The sequence below is a fragment of the Podarcis muralis genome, chromosome 6 (genome assembly GCF_964188315.1).
Source record: "Podarcis muralis chromosome 6, rPodMur119.hap1.1, whole genome shotgun sequence".
NCBI lineage: Eukaryota > Metazoa > Chordata > Lepidosauria > Squamata > Lacertidae > Podarcis > Podarcis muralis.
Genome location: NC_135660.1, coordinates 95,801,450 through 95,816,354, shown reverse-complemented (window position 1 = coordinate 95,816,354; position 14,905 = coordinate 95,801,450). Strand labels below are relative to the sequence as shown.

The 14,905-nt window shown below is 42.8% G+C and overlaps 1 protein-coding gene across 2 annotated transcripts in view; it reads right to left on the bottom strand.

Moving 5' to 3' along the window:
• The window catches only part of SEMA3A (semaphorin 3A), a 194,222-nt gene that overhangs the window by 92,217 nt on the left and 87,100 nt on the right, over nucleotides 1-14,905 (bottom strand). For both annotated transcript variants that reach the window (XM_028728772.2, XM_028728771.2), the window contains exon 4: nucleotides 9,518-9,637. In XM_028728772.2, the coding sequence (XP_028584605.2) occupies nucleotides 9,518-9,637 (120 nt within the window). The remainder of the gene's footprint in view (nucleotides 1-9,517; nucleotides 9,638-14,905) is intronic.

The following is a 14,905-nucleotide window of genomic DNA, read 5'->3' as shown; positions in this document are numbered from 1 at the left end:
TGTAGTTGCAATCAACAAGCATTTCTGAGCACTGCAGAGGTGCAGTGTAATATACATTAAGGAAATAATAGCAGCAGCCAAAGAATTCTGATGCAGAGACCCCATTCATTCAAAAGAAATGTTATCTTACTTGACACTCACTTTTTGTTCCACTGCATTGTACTGAAAGAAGTGTCTGTCTGATCTTGAGTGTCACTTTAGTCCTAAATGTGATTCTAGTGAATATTTTGCTTGTTCACATATTGTGTTTTGCAATCTTGAATAAATTTGTGTCTATATTATTCATAGCTTGATTCCACCCACCACCAGCAGGAAACAAATTATATCCTTGTTCCAGCGCTAGGACACAATTAACCACACACACTGTATGCAAACAAGGGTATTGTTTGTTGAGGGGATAACCGGTCCAAGAGTCCCCTGCATATGGGGCAACTTTGCCCAGAGGTGTGGTGGCTCAGAGAGCAGTGAGGAGGTGGGCTCTTGTCTTCCCACAGTGGTCTGGTTAGATCCTGTGGGGCTGGGATTGCCCTGTGGGATCTCACAAAAGGGAGGAGTGGGGAGGTCTTCTCTCAAAGGTCTTCTTGCTCACAGGAGTTTAGGGCTATTTTGGCCCTGCTGTTTTGGCCCTATTTGCTCTGTCCTTGTCTCCACTCCCTGCAAACTGTTTGTCTCTTTTTGACTTTCTGGGTGGCCTGCACAAGCGACATTCAAAGTGACTCCAGCCACCAGACCAAACAATGGCGCTTCAGTTCCAGCAGCCTTGATCCTGCTACAGTCACATCCAGCCTTGGCAAAAGTGAAAACCAGTGAGCTCTGGTTGCCTATCATTGATGGTGCAGCAACTGTTCCAGCACAAACCATTAGTTTGTGGGTATCAACTGCAAACTCCCATTTTATTTTAGCCTTCCTAGATGAACATTGTTCTTGTCTCCCTAAATACATTTCAAGTCTCTGTCAAAATCCTGCCCGTCAAGGGAAAACCATTTGGGTGGTTTTCACATTTTTTTCTGCTTAATAAACTTTCGCTTTCTAACCATAGCAACTGGGGTTTGGCATTTAAATGGACAGGCTCTGAATGTTGAGCTTTACTGTAATTGTGGGGGAGGGAATGAATAAATCTCAATTTGGAAGGTTAAACAGAAGCAACTGTAATGAATGGAGAGTGTTGCAATAATTTTAAAAGGGAAACCTTTTCTGCTAGCTATAATTATGACTAGAGCTGTAAATATAATGCCATGAACCTGCTTTTCCTTTGAAAGCATCATCTCATCTTGGAACTGTTTAAATTACCTGTTTGTTGAAATAATTAGAGAGTGCCCCAATAAATGCCATGTACAAGTACCATAATGGAGAGAAAGCAGGTTAGCCTGCCCCTAAATGAACCTAGAGTAAAATTTAAACCATAATTTGAGCAAATACACAAGCCAGAAGCTGGAGCCTTATCTATATTGCTGCACTCATACTGATGGCACTTTGCAGATTTACATCAGATGAGCACAATAGCTCTATAATCTACATTATCTGATAATGCATGAAACATGAATATGAGCTGATAACACTTCACTTGCTCTCCACTGTAGGACTGAAACCCTTTTGTGTGGATTCCAGGCCTTGCTCCATCATCACTGCAAACTATAAAAGAGTTCAAAAAAGCTCAGAGGAAGATGCCAATTTATCCTTTTTAGGGAAATGTATTCTGGCTTTCCTCTAATAGGAAAGCATTGGAAACACCTACTATGCAGTGCAAAACATGGCCAAATGTTGAGAGCTGTACAATACATTTTGCACAAGGAAAACCAGAAAACCAAAGAGGTTACAGGTGGTAATATTACAAAACTTCAGAGGCAATACATTTAGTTTTATGTTGTACATAAAACTTGAGCTCCCCCCCCCTCTAAATAATATTCAACTTATACAAGAAAAGGAACATATATGTGGCATTCTGCAGCTTAATCATGTGACTATGTTAAAGTACAGTGGACGCTGGGGTTGCGAACGTGATCCGTGCGGGGTGAACGTTCGCAACCCGCAGTGTCCGCAACCTGCAGCGGTGCATCAGCGCATGCACGGGTCAAGATTCGGCACTTCTGCACATGCGTGACCACCAAAACCCAGAAGTAACCCGTTCCGGTACTTCGGTGTTCCGTAACCTGAAAAAATGCAACCTGAAGCATCTGTAACCCGAGGTATGACTGTACATGTATTTTTATACAGCCATATGCATGGTTGTATGTGCCTGTGTGCTTGTTACTTTGGGAAACCTGGAGAGTATAGACATACTTGCATCACCAAAAAAAATAATAACAACTGTCAAAAAAAATTACAAACCATTCACCCATGGCAGCTTTTTGACCAAATGAAAGGTTTCCAAGTACTTACGCTTTCCGTCAACAGCACTGGCATGAGTGAGGGATTACAAGGCGAAGTAGAATCCAAATAAGGCCGAAGTACCGTGGATTTGGAATTTGGCTAATGTGAATGGAGGCTGACCTCTTACTTTGGTTGGGATCATACTCTCCCTAAAGGACCACGGGTGAAGTCTGGGAATGTTCCCAGACTCACAGCTCACTACAGTGGTGACTACAGAGTGAAGTCCATGTTGTTGTTGTTGTTGTTTAGTCGTTTAGTCGTGTCCGACTCTTCATGACCCCATGGAACAGAGCACGCCAGGCACCTCTGTCCTCCACTGCCTCCCACAGTTTGGTCAAACTCATGCTGGTAACCTCGAAAACACTATCCAACCATCTCGTCCTCTGTCGCCCCCTTCTCCTTGTGCCCTCCATCTTTCCCAGCATCAGTGTCTTCTCCAGGGAGTCTTCTCTTCTCATGAGGTGGCCAAAGTATTGGAGCCTCAGCTTCACGAGTGCTCACTGGAAGGACAGATCGTGAAGCTGAAGTCCATGTTAGGAGGGCTTTTTATAGGCTTAGGCTTCTTCAGCAGCTATGGACCTACTTAACCTTAGCTGACCAAAGCCACAGGGCCAAGTGCCTTGGTTGCATCCAGGTAGGGGTGCCATCTAAGGGGGTATGGGGAACCAGGAGGTCAAGAGCACCCCCCAAAAAAAATTTAAAGGAGGGGGCTGCTGCTTTTGAAGACTGCTCTGAAACAGAACAAGGCAGCAGGTATGCTTGTGGGAATGCGACTATATCCCACCTGTTCTGTGTCAGCCAGATTGGCCACCTGTTCATTTGTTGATCCATATCAAGGAACTGATTGGGCTTTTAAAGCCCTAAATCAGGCACAGGCAAACTCCAGCCCTCCAGATGTTTGGGACTACAATTCCCATCACCCCTAGCTAACAGGACCAGTAGTCAGGGATGATGGGAAGTGTAGTCCCAAACATCTGGAGGGCCGGAGTTTGCCTATGCCTGCCCTAAATGGCTTGGGGCTAAGTTATTCAACACATTGCCTACACCTGAATGAGTTTACCTGAATGCCTACACCTGAGAGCAGCCACAGACACCCTGCTTTCTGGTGTACCAGTGACAGCAGCTAGCCCAATGGGGACCAGGGATAAGGGTCTTTTGGATTTTTTTCACTGGGTAATAGATATGCTGGATTTAAAACAAAAAGAGTTCTGAAGTCATTTTTGTTCCAGTCTATACTTGGTTGAATTGCGCTGTGCTTGAGAAAACCAAATTAGCTGCTGGTGGCTTTTAATCTATGTTTAAATGCCAAAATTGTGATTATTGTATTCTTACGTGTTTTGGAGCCTCGTAAACTGCCTTGCAGGGGCAGGACACTTTGATAGTTGGGTGAACACTCTTTCAAATAAACAAACAAATACAGCGCTAGCCTAGGCATGTTTACTCTGAAGTAAGCCCCAGTGCGGTCAGTGTGGCACAGCCCCATGTAAATGTCCATGTGATTGTTGCAACCTTAATCTAAAATTAAGTGATTAAACACAACAGCTGTGGAAAGAAGGGACTCTTCCAACCAAAACAGTCCTAATCGCTCTTGCCACACATAATGTACAGAAAGGAGAGAGTTGGAGAGAGTATGGATAATGATATATAGTTCCATTTGACAGTATGTGCCTGGTGGAAAAAATTATGCTAGCTTCTCTTCTCTAATCTCTCTTTCCATAAATTGTTGATCAAGTGCCTATGTGTGTGCGGGGGGGGGGGGGTGATCTTGCATGCTTATAAAACTGTAAAAGTAAATGATCTCATATTTGCCATCTATCTGCAGACAGTCTTCTTGGCAGATACCCAATAATTGACTGACATGCATCTTACGGTACTAAGCTAATTAATACGTCTACCAATTCCCAAATGGGACTCTGGGGTAAAAAATCTGTTTAATGGAGTAAGCAGTGATTGTGTGTGTGTGTGTGTTTGTGTGTGTGGTCCAGAGACAACTGATAATTGACAAAAATACATGTTGAAATAAATCTCTCAAGAGTATAACAAGAACCTGCTCTATAAAACTGTATGCCTGGAAGTAAGAGCGTTTAAAAATTAATAGATGTTTTAATATAGAAGGGGGGGGGAGATATTCGTAGTTCTTAAATCATCACTGGAGGAATATGTTAATTTTTTCTACAAGATGGAAATCTGATTTTTAAAAATGATTAAGTGTAGCATCATTCACTTGAATAATGATGTCTTTATTTTTTGTAGCAATCTGCAGACTTGAATGTCAAATTCATGAGGTGGTCTCTGAGTAAATGCATTTTTTTCTCAGGGGAGAAAAAACATAGGCAAATCTGTTTTATGGATTTGAAATGTCCTTGGAAGCATAACTGGACAAGTTACTTCACGAACAAAAGTAAAACATCTTTTTTATATATCAAACATTTGTTAGTATAATACAATCACACTGTATATTAGAAAAACCTCAAAGAGAAAATGAAGTGATGGGAGAAACTCCAACTATTCCTGAGCATGTGAAAGTTTAAATCCACAAATAAGTAAAGGTAACCATGCAGACCCATAAGGAAAATTAAAAAAAAAACCCAGCACTTTAGGGGGACACCTTTTACAAGACCTATTATGTTCCAAGTGACCTAATAAATATATTCCCTTAATATAGATTTTTGGAATTTTAATGCTGCTGTTGTCTCAACAGACTGTGATTGGATCAGATTGGATCAGTCAAGTAAAACATAGAGAGCTGAGCATCTAGTCTTCCACCCATGAGCTGGGGTTGTGCATCCATGGGGTGGGGAACATTGAAACAAATATGTGGGTCTTATGTCTCCCCCAAGCAGGGGCAACCAGTCCTTACTGACAGGAGCACTCAGTTATTATTATTTATTGAAGATCTACGCCACCCTTCATCTGAGAATCACAGGGTGATTCACAATATAAAAACACAAAAATGCATAACAGGACCAAGCAAAAACAATACCCACCCACCCCTCCCAGTTTAAAAGGCCATGGATTGTTTAATCAGACAAAGGCCTGGGAGAAGATTAATGTTTTCACCTAGCACCTAAAGATATGTACCAAAGGCGTCAGGCGAGCCTCTCTGGGGAGGGCATCCCCCAAATGGGGAGCCACTCATGATGCCACCCTCCGGACCTCATGTGGAAGAGGTGCACAAAGAAGCGTTTCAGCTGATGACTGCAGGGTCAGGTCGTTTCATATCAGGAAAGGTGGTCCTTGAGATATTGCAGTCCTGAGCCGTTTAATGCTTTGTAGGTCAAAACCAGCACTTTGAATCGCACCTGGAAATTACCGTATTTTTCACTCCATAAGACACACTTTTTCCCTCCTAAAAAGTAAGGGGAAATGTGTGTGTGTCGTATGGAGCGAATGCAGGGGGGAGGCAGGCAGAAAAAGCCCCCAAGAGCCGCACACAAGCTCCGCTTCAGTCAGTCCCTTCTCCCTCCTCGTAGAAAAGCCCGCAGGAGCAGTGTGCTCCTTAAAGGGTGCACAGCTCTTGTGGGCTTTTGCGGGAGGTGGGGGAATTGCCATAGTCACGTGCAGTCTCTCCCGACCGGATCCCACTGGCTGTCTTGGCTTCTTTGCTCTTTGGGGCTGGGGGGGGGGGGTGACGCGGGCTTCCCCCAGCAGCCCCAAGAAGCTCTGGGAGAAGCAGACAGGCTGCACGCAACCTGTTCGCTGCTCTTTGGGGCTGGGGGGGGGGGATAATATTTTTTTTCTTGATATCCCCCTATAAAAACTAGGTGCGCCTTATGGCCCGGTGCGCCTTATGGAGCGAAAAATACAGTATTTGGCAGCCAGTGCAGTTGGGCCAGGACTGGCACCATATGCTTGAACCGTTGCACGTGGGATTCTTTTTTAGTGATCATTTGCCAATTATCTGGAAGTACTTTTTGAGAATTCTAAGGAAAAACCATCTTCCGCAGAAACTGCTGCTTGCCTTCTATCACTGTGCCATTGAGAGTGTGCTCACTTATGGCTTATGTGTGTGGTACGGAAGCTGTACTACCCAGGACAGGATGGGGTTGTGCAGAGTTGTCAAGGCAGCAGAGAGCATTGTTGGCTGCCCACTCTCCACCTTAGAGCAGATTTATGCCACAAGGTGCCATAGGAAGGCACTGGACATAGTAAAAGATCCATCGCATCCTGGTCACTGTCTCTTCGAGCTCCTGCCGTCGGGACGGAGATACAGGACGATGAAGACAAGAACGAGCCGTCTTAAGAACAGCTTCTTCTCCAGAGCGATCTCGGCCCTGAATGGACTTTGAAAGTCATCTAATCTTCCTTGCTGTACTATACTGTATTGTTTTAATTAGTGTTTTTATGGAGCAGTCAAGTAATTTCGTTGTCCCCGAGAGGGGGCAATGACAATAAAGATATTATTATTATTATTATTATTATTATTATTATTATTATTATTATTATTATTACTGTATGGAATGGGACTTACTCCTGAGTAGACATGTGTCTTATTGTACTATCAGTGCATTTTTTAAATTAACTGCTGCCCTGCTTGTAAATTCTTCTTGTTTCATTGCTGGGACTTGTGTTGTATTTTAAATCCCTCGTGATCCTTCTTGATGCTGAAGGGTACAATATAAATGATACCATCAAATAAGATGGAAAGACTTTAGCTTAGTGAAGAGTCAAAGCTAGTCAGCTTCCCCTGTTTCTAATACATGCATAGTTTTAGGATGCCAAAGAGCTATTCAGCATCTGTGCCTATCAGTCTAGCTGAATGGGGTTGCTCAGCTTCACCCCAGGTAGGTCTATAGGTCATCAAAACAGCTTTTCCTGTTTTGGGATGTGGCCCTTATTTTCAAGGGCTTCTTTTAATACAGAACATCCTGTCCCCTCCCTCCCTGGGCAAATTCAGGAAGCTATAGGTCCCTGCTTTCCACAGAACACATGCAACTAGATTTATTCAAAAGCCTGCTTACTCAGCTGAAAAGGCTCCCAGAGTGGATCAAAACGAAAACAAGGCAGTTCTCTGGACATAACATAAAAGGGAAAAGGGATTGGATAGTAGGAGAGAAAAAGAAGAAGCAGGCACTAATTTTTAAAGTTACTTTCCTTTTAATGACCAGCTGAGAGCCTGGTGGAATGGCTACTGCCAAATGCTTAAAAAGAGCACGAAACCAGCTGATCTCTTAGCAGAGTCAGTGCTTCCCTTCTCTTCCTCTGCAGCTTCATGGAAAAACTGTGGGAAGTCCCTGACAGTTGATGAAGAGCCAAAGACTGCCGGTGTCTCAGTAAAGCCCATGCCATAGTCCGGCTTTCCTTCCGTTGGTCAGTCTGGCCAACTATGGTCTTGCAGCAGCTCAGTGAGCCTTGCTATCTGAGATCTGGAGGCTGCAGAAACTGAATCCGGGACCTTTTTCAGCACAACATGTGCTGCTGCACCACACCATAACTGCAAAGTGGAGTGGGGTTTTCTTGTTCAAAAATGCAAGTGTAGCGTAATGGTTAGACTAGGACCTGGGAGACCATGGAGCTCAGTGGTTGACCTTGGACCTTGGTGGTTATGGGGAATACTTGAAGAGGGGGCAGAACCGTGGATGCCCCCTTGAGCTCCTTGGATAAAAGTTGGGCTAGAAATGCAATAAATGTCACAAATAAATAATCGTAAGCTAACAAGTGAGCCTTTGTTTACAGATAGGTAGCCGTGTTGGTCTGCCATAGTCAAAACAAAAAAAATTCCTTCCAGTAGCACCTTAAAGACCAACTAAGTTAGTTCTTGGTATGAGCTTTCGTGGTATCTGAAGAAGTGTGCATGCACAGGAAAGCTCATACCAAGAACTAACTTAGTTGGTCTTTAAGGTGCTACTGGAAGGAATTTTTTTTGAAGTGAGCCTTTGGTTTCCATTGGCCTCCTTCATTGGTTAACTTCACTGTTGTTGCTGTTGTTTAGTCATTTAGTCGTGTCTGACTCTTTGTGACCCCATATACCAGAGCACGCCAGGCACTTCTGTCTTCTACTGCCTCCTGCAGTTTGGTCAAACTCATGCTGGTAGCTTCGAGAACACTATCCAACCATCTCGTCCTCTGTCGTCCCCTTCTCCTTGTGCCCTCCATCTTTCCCAATCACTACTGGGGAGCAACACATACACACAAACACATCCCATAATCTGTGCTTGGTTTTATGCAGGTTTGGGCTGCAAACGACACTGAGGGCAGCAGAGGAAGCAGTGGCACAATCTGCCCAATACTCCTCTGCGGGAAACCCAGTGAAATCTGTGGGAATTGTGCAAGAGCGCTGCTCTCATGCCTGAAAGTTCCAGGGTTGGGTGTGTGCACTTAGAACTGAGCAAATGAAACAAGCCAGGCCTCATTTGACTCGACAAAAACCATCTCCAGATAAATATTAAAACTGGGAAATGCACGTATGTGGCATGCTCTGTACACTCCAGATGGGGAGAAAAGAGCTGTGGTGTCAAACTCCACAGACTGGGAGGCGGCTCTTAAGGGGAAAACTGGCACCAGAACAAAGGTGCTGATAATAGGACATGCTTAGATAGCTACCTATCAGTCATGAGCAGAAACGGAAATGTGAGCAGCTGGCCTTGGAAACCACAGAGGCTATGCTAAATGTATTTAATCATGAAGAAAGTCAGAAAATGGCTTATGGGTGTGATCTACCAGCTAAGGGTTTTTAAGCCCCACTGGTTTCATTGGGAGGTTAGAGCACAACAAGAAGAAGAGTTTGGATTTGATATCCTGCCTTTCACTCCCCTTCAGGAGTCTCAAAGCGGCTAACATTCTCCTTTCCCTTCCTCCCCCACAACAAACACTCTGTGAGGGGAGTGGGGCTGAGAGACTTCAAAGAAGTGTGACTGGCCCAAGGTCACCCAGCAGCTGCATGTGGAGGAGCGGAGACGCGAACCCGGTTCCCCAGATTACGAAATGCTTAAAATGAGACTTGGAGATGCTTAACTCCAATTGTAGCAGGCCCTACATTTCTGAATTACGATATAGCTTTACCAGGACTGAAAGAAAAAGCTTCACTGCCATCCACAGACCCATCAGTATTCCAGCCACAGGAGACAGTGGTGAAGATGGAATGCAGCTTTGGAAGAAATCGAACTCATGACTGATTCAATGAAAATTTAAGTTGGTGCAGACTTACCTCAGGATGACCTCCAACTTCAATGTATGTGCACACGGGATGGAAAGCCCCAGTTCCACAGACATACAAATGAGTTTGGTTGTAAGCCTTAAGCACCTTGACGAAGTTAGCACATTCTTTCTACAAAGGGCAAAAAAGGAGCATAAAATAAGTCAACATAAATACTGAATCCTCTCTTTGTCACAGGCATGCTACATAACAACTTCTGCAGCTACTCACTGTTGCTTTCTCATTTTAAACCTTCCAAGGCTCAGTGTGGCTTTCCAACTAAACATAAATAATAATAATACACAGTCTGAAACAACAGCTTCACAAGCAGTGGCAAGAAAGGCTACAGTGGCTATGCAGAAGCCATAGGCCTTTCAGAATAGGTGAGCTTCACATCCTTGCCAAAAGGCCATGTGAGCAGAACATCTTCCAACCTCAAGGAGGTGCAGAGCAATTGCAGTATAAAGTCTCTGGTGCTCAGGTGATGTGTCCTTCATACCGAATGTGGACAGCAGCTGGGCTCAAGTGTGCTTTGAAGAAGCCAAAAGCGACATAAAATGATGGCTAGTTCGGGATATGAGGAAAACAAACTACTGCCCACATTGCTGTAAGTTTAAAACAATTTCATAATGGAACCAGTGAGGGTTGGGAAAGGAGGTGAAGTCTCTCCTCAAAAGACCTCCTGGCTCCATCTCCTCCTGGCACTTCTTGTACATCTGTGGAAACTAATTGCCAGTTTGGAAGCCAACCCCCTGCCCCCCAGGCAACCGTCTCCTGAATTTCCTTCAGTTTCCCTCATCTGCAACATCTCAGCATTTGATGAGAATTTGGGAAGCCTGTCAAGCACAGTGAATCTGTCAGGGCAGGTGAGATGAAGCCTGGCAGGGGGGCTTCAGGCTATTTCACAAGCAAGCTATAAACAACCCTATCCAAATGAAATAATAATGCTCCCCTTTGAAGTACGCTGGTCCTAAGATAAGAAGTGAAAGCATTCATATTGTTTTTCAGCTTTTCTTCTGAAAAATAAAATAAACGTTGTGATGACATATCGGGATGAAAAGATTGTTCCCTACTTTGAGCAGTGGATAGGAGTTCTTCAGGGCTTTTGCCCATTCTTGTTACCTAAGATCTTTTGAACTGGATATAATGTTAGGATCTTCCACATGCAAAATATGGACTCAGCCACCAAGATATGGCCTCCCACCTTTTGAAAAAGTCACAAAGTAAGAAGCTGCTCTGCTTATTGCTAGAATTCTTAGATACCGATTTGCAGACCAGTTCCATTTCCAAAGCTACAATGAAGTCAAGGAGACTACAAGCAGTGTTAAGCGGTATGTGAATTGCCCCCTTAGGCTAAATTCTTCCATCAATTACTTCGGATTTACACAGTGCTGCTCTATTAATGTCAACAGAGTTTGTCCAAATTAATGCTAATATAACTGACAGCAAAATATGTATCCCACCCTCTCTTTTTAATTTGTCTCTCATCTACAACGCATCGTATTTTTAACGATGGATTATAGAAATAAGAGAGCTAATGAAACACTAGGAGGGGCTACTAAGAGCAATAAACCTTCAACTATAAAATAAATTTATTTACCATTGAAAGTTTCCATTCCAGTTGCAATGGCTAAAATAGCTTTCCTGTGTTTTACAGCTGTTTTAAAAGAGCCTTTAAGCTCCATTACAGCCGTATACAGCCACAGCAGATTAGTTTCCTTTATATATTTTATGCAACTGGGAAAAAAAGGGAGTGAAAGAGGATATTAAACCACAAAAACGACATAAAATTGATGGCAAAGATTTCATCTCCACTGAGGGAAAGAGTTCAAAGTGAAGTTTTCCCCCACTTTCTGTTTGATTCAACAAAACATACTGGGTGATATTCATTGTTAGTCGGACTCCTAGCAGTAGGTCTGCTTATTTCAATGGGACTCACTCTGCACGTGGGGGAGACCAATATCATCACATGCAACCCACCATGTTTCTTCTGATCTGCCTCTGGCACCCCATTTGTCTGTGCATGAGTGTAAGTTGTTCATATCCCAAGTATAGTGGTACCTCGGGTTAGGAACTTAATTCGTTCTGGATGTCTGTTCTTAACCTGAAGCTGTTCTTAACCTGAAGCACCACTTTAGGTAAAGGGGCCTCCCACTGCTGCTGTGCTGCCGCCAACACGCGATTTCTGTTCTCATCCTGAAGCAAAGTTCTTAACCCGCGGTACTATTTCTGGATTAGCGGAGTCTGTAACCTGAAGCATCTGTAACCTGAGGTACCACTGTATCTTATCCGAAACAAGCTATCTGTCTTCCCAGTTCCCAGCCACATGAACCTATCTACAACACCACCATCTTATCAAGGTTTAACTGTGGTTTTTTGGCCCTCATCTAGCCTGTCACCATCTCCAGACACCACTCGAGTACATCTATACCCCACCTTGGTTCAGACAGAATGGAAAGAAAAAGCTGTGTCTGCTGTAGTCAAAACAAAATGAAAAAAAATCCTTCCAGTAGCAGCTTAGAGATCACTAAGTTTGTTATTGGTATGAGCTTTCATGTGCTTGCACACTTCTTCAGATACCCAGTGTCCCAGTGTCACTCCAGTGTCACTCCAGCTGGACACCATGGTTAATGAATTGAAACCCACCAAAATATCAAGAGGAAATTAACACAGTAGTATTCCCCATGTCTCTCACCTGCATAGGAGAGACTCAAAGGGCTTACATATTAAAATATGCATTTAATCATTTCCCAGAGAAGCAATCATTTTAGTCTATAGCAGCAAAGACTCTGAAGCGACTTGAGGACCTTCACGATTAATTGTAGCATAAAGTTCTCTGCACTAGGGCCTACTTCAACCATTGTATAATCCTCTAATCTACAGTCCACAAAATCTTATGACACAATAAAAGAATTTATTGTTAAGATGCGATAAAATTGTTTGTTGTCTCAGACTAGAACGACACCCGGACTTGACCTTCTGTTCCAATTTGAAAGTCGCCATTTGAGAGAGAGGACCATGATGTCGGTTGTAGAAAATGCTCTATCTACCGCAACCCACCCTCTTTCCTTCTCTCTACGGGACAAGTTCTAACATTGGTTGCCACCCAAACAGCCATACTCCATTGGAAACAGGAAACGCCAATAAAAACTGCATTGGGCCCCATAGATGCAGGCTGTCATAAAGCCTAATTAAATTTGCATTTGTGAAAAGATTGCCAAATGGTATAGGAAAGCCTCCCTGTGAGCTTTGTTATGACATAGCCAAGACTGAAATACTCTGCCAATTTTATTAGGGCTCTCCCCTTCACTCCACAGAGCAATGGTATGATGGTATTCAGACATGTCTTAGCTGTGAAACTTGGCAAAGAGTGTTATTCTGGAAACGGGTGACAAAGTATGCCGACTTCAATGCAAAGCAGTTCCTCCCGCTATTCTGGCTCCGAGCCTGGAATGACTTAGCCGTCTTCAAAATGGGCTTGTCCAACTTGGCAGCAGCTCACTGTTGCTGCCTTACCCTCCAGCCGACAGGATATTTGCTCTTTAATGGGAGAGCCAATGCTAACAATACGGAGTAGTTAAAGCTTGTGTGATCTTGGTGTAAGATGCTGGCAAATACAGCAAAGGCTTTGTGCCTGTGTGTGCCTGTGTGCGCGCGCACACATACACACACAAGCGCTCTCTCTTTCTCTCTCTAAATATAACAGATGGGAAAATAAGGAAGCACATAATTTTGAAGTGCATGAACGCTTATTCCTGATCTACACAAATCCCTCAACAAACGGGGGCACTGTTCCTAGGCTATGCCACTTCAAATTGCAAGTGGAAATCACATGATTAAATGCACACCCCCCCCCCCATATAAAATGATCTCTGAAATAGAAAAAGATATATGTCTGGGAGAAGAGTTCTAACCTAGCCTTTATATTATATAATCATTTTAATATAATATAATATAATATAATATAATATAATATAATATAATATAATATAATAATATAATAGGGATGCGGGTGGCGCTGTGGGTAAAACCTCAGCGCCTAGGACTTGCCGATTGCATGGTCAGCGGTTCGAATCCCCGCGGTTCGAATATAATATAATATAATATAATATAATATAATATAATATAATATAATAATATAATATAATATATAATATATTTGGACATGTAATGATCTTTTGTCTAGCTACAATTGGGAGGTTGCTTGTCAATGGAAATATAGTGTACTGCACGTCTGTAGTGCTTTCCTTAAACACTCTGCATGCATTGTCTCATTTGCTATTATTTTTATAGATCTGGAGATGAATCTTTGTGTGTCATGAAGCATGAGTTTGATCCAGCCAAAGTTAAGGACTTTTAGTTCCATTACTTTCAGTGGGCGAGACCTAAGCAGGGATCACATCACACCCTTTCTACAGAAGGTGAACAAAGGCTGACAGTGGCTTGTCAAAGGTCCCCAGGAGGAGTGAGAATCTGAATGCCATTATCCCATGTCAAATCAAAGTTCTTCATCCAAAGGGCGTCATTTGCTCTATTAGGAAGAGTGTGAAAGGGTGCTGACTGCAGTTCAAGTGGAGATTGTTTTTATCATATATCTCCCATCCCATTATTATTATTATTATTATTATTATTATTATTATTAACAACAGTACATTTACTTTGTGCTTCTTTTGGCCATGATCCAAAGACAGACAGATGCTTCGGAAGTGTCCAGAAGTTGCCCTGCTGCTTTCATCACCCATCCACCCAGCTCCCATTACGTTTAAGACGCACGAGGAGCTCGTAGAATGGAGATTTTACATAAAAAATATCCATTGACATCAGACAGATTTCTCATGATAACAGGGTTCCCATTATGACACCATTTGAGAATCAGTAATGTCCAATGTTAACATGAGTCTCTTCTGGCTTCATCAGGCCATCCTTCCGCACTCTTATTCTGTCAATTTCTTAGTTTCAGATAAAGTTCCAAAGTTCTCTAGTGAGAACAAGAACCACCCTAAACCAAAGAATGAAATGTTAGCGATGGAGTTTCTTGCCAACAGTCACCACTTGAAAATTCGTACGTCTTTCTCGGCAACAAAATCTCTCTATTTATTATTAAGCGGCTCTCAATATTTGTGTATCAAACAGATAGAAGGGATTATATACACAGCCTGAGCAAACAATGAAAAGGTATATAAAATAAAAACTTAGGAGCCAAGCACAGAAGGATTAAAAAAACCAAACACAAAAGGTACATAATGCTGATTACGTTATATTACACAGATTTCTCCCCCTAGACGATTGCAAAAATAAAGTCCACCCATCTGTCAAAACACCTGCACTGTATATGGAAAAAATAAATAAAACAGAACTAGGTGTTTTCACTAGATTCTAGTCATCCTCTTTTTCTCTGTA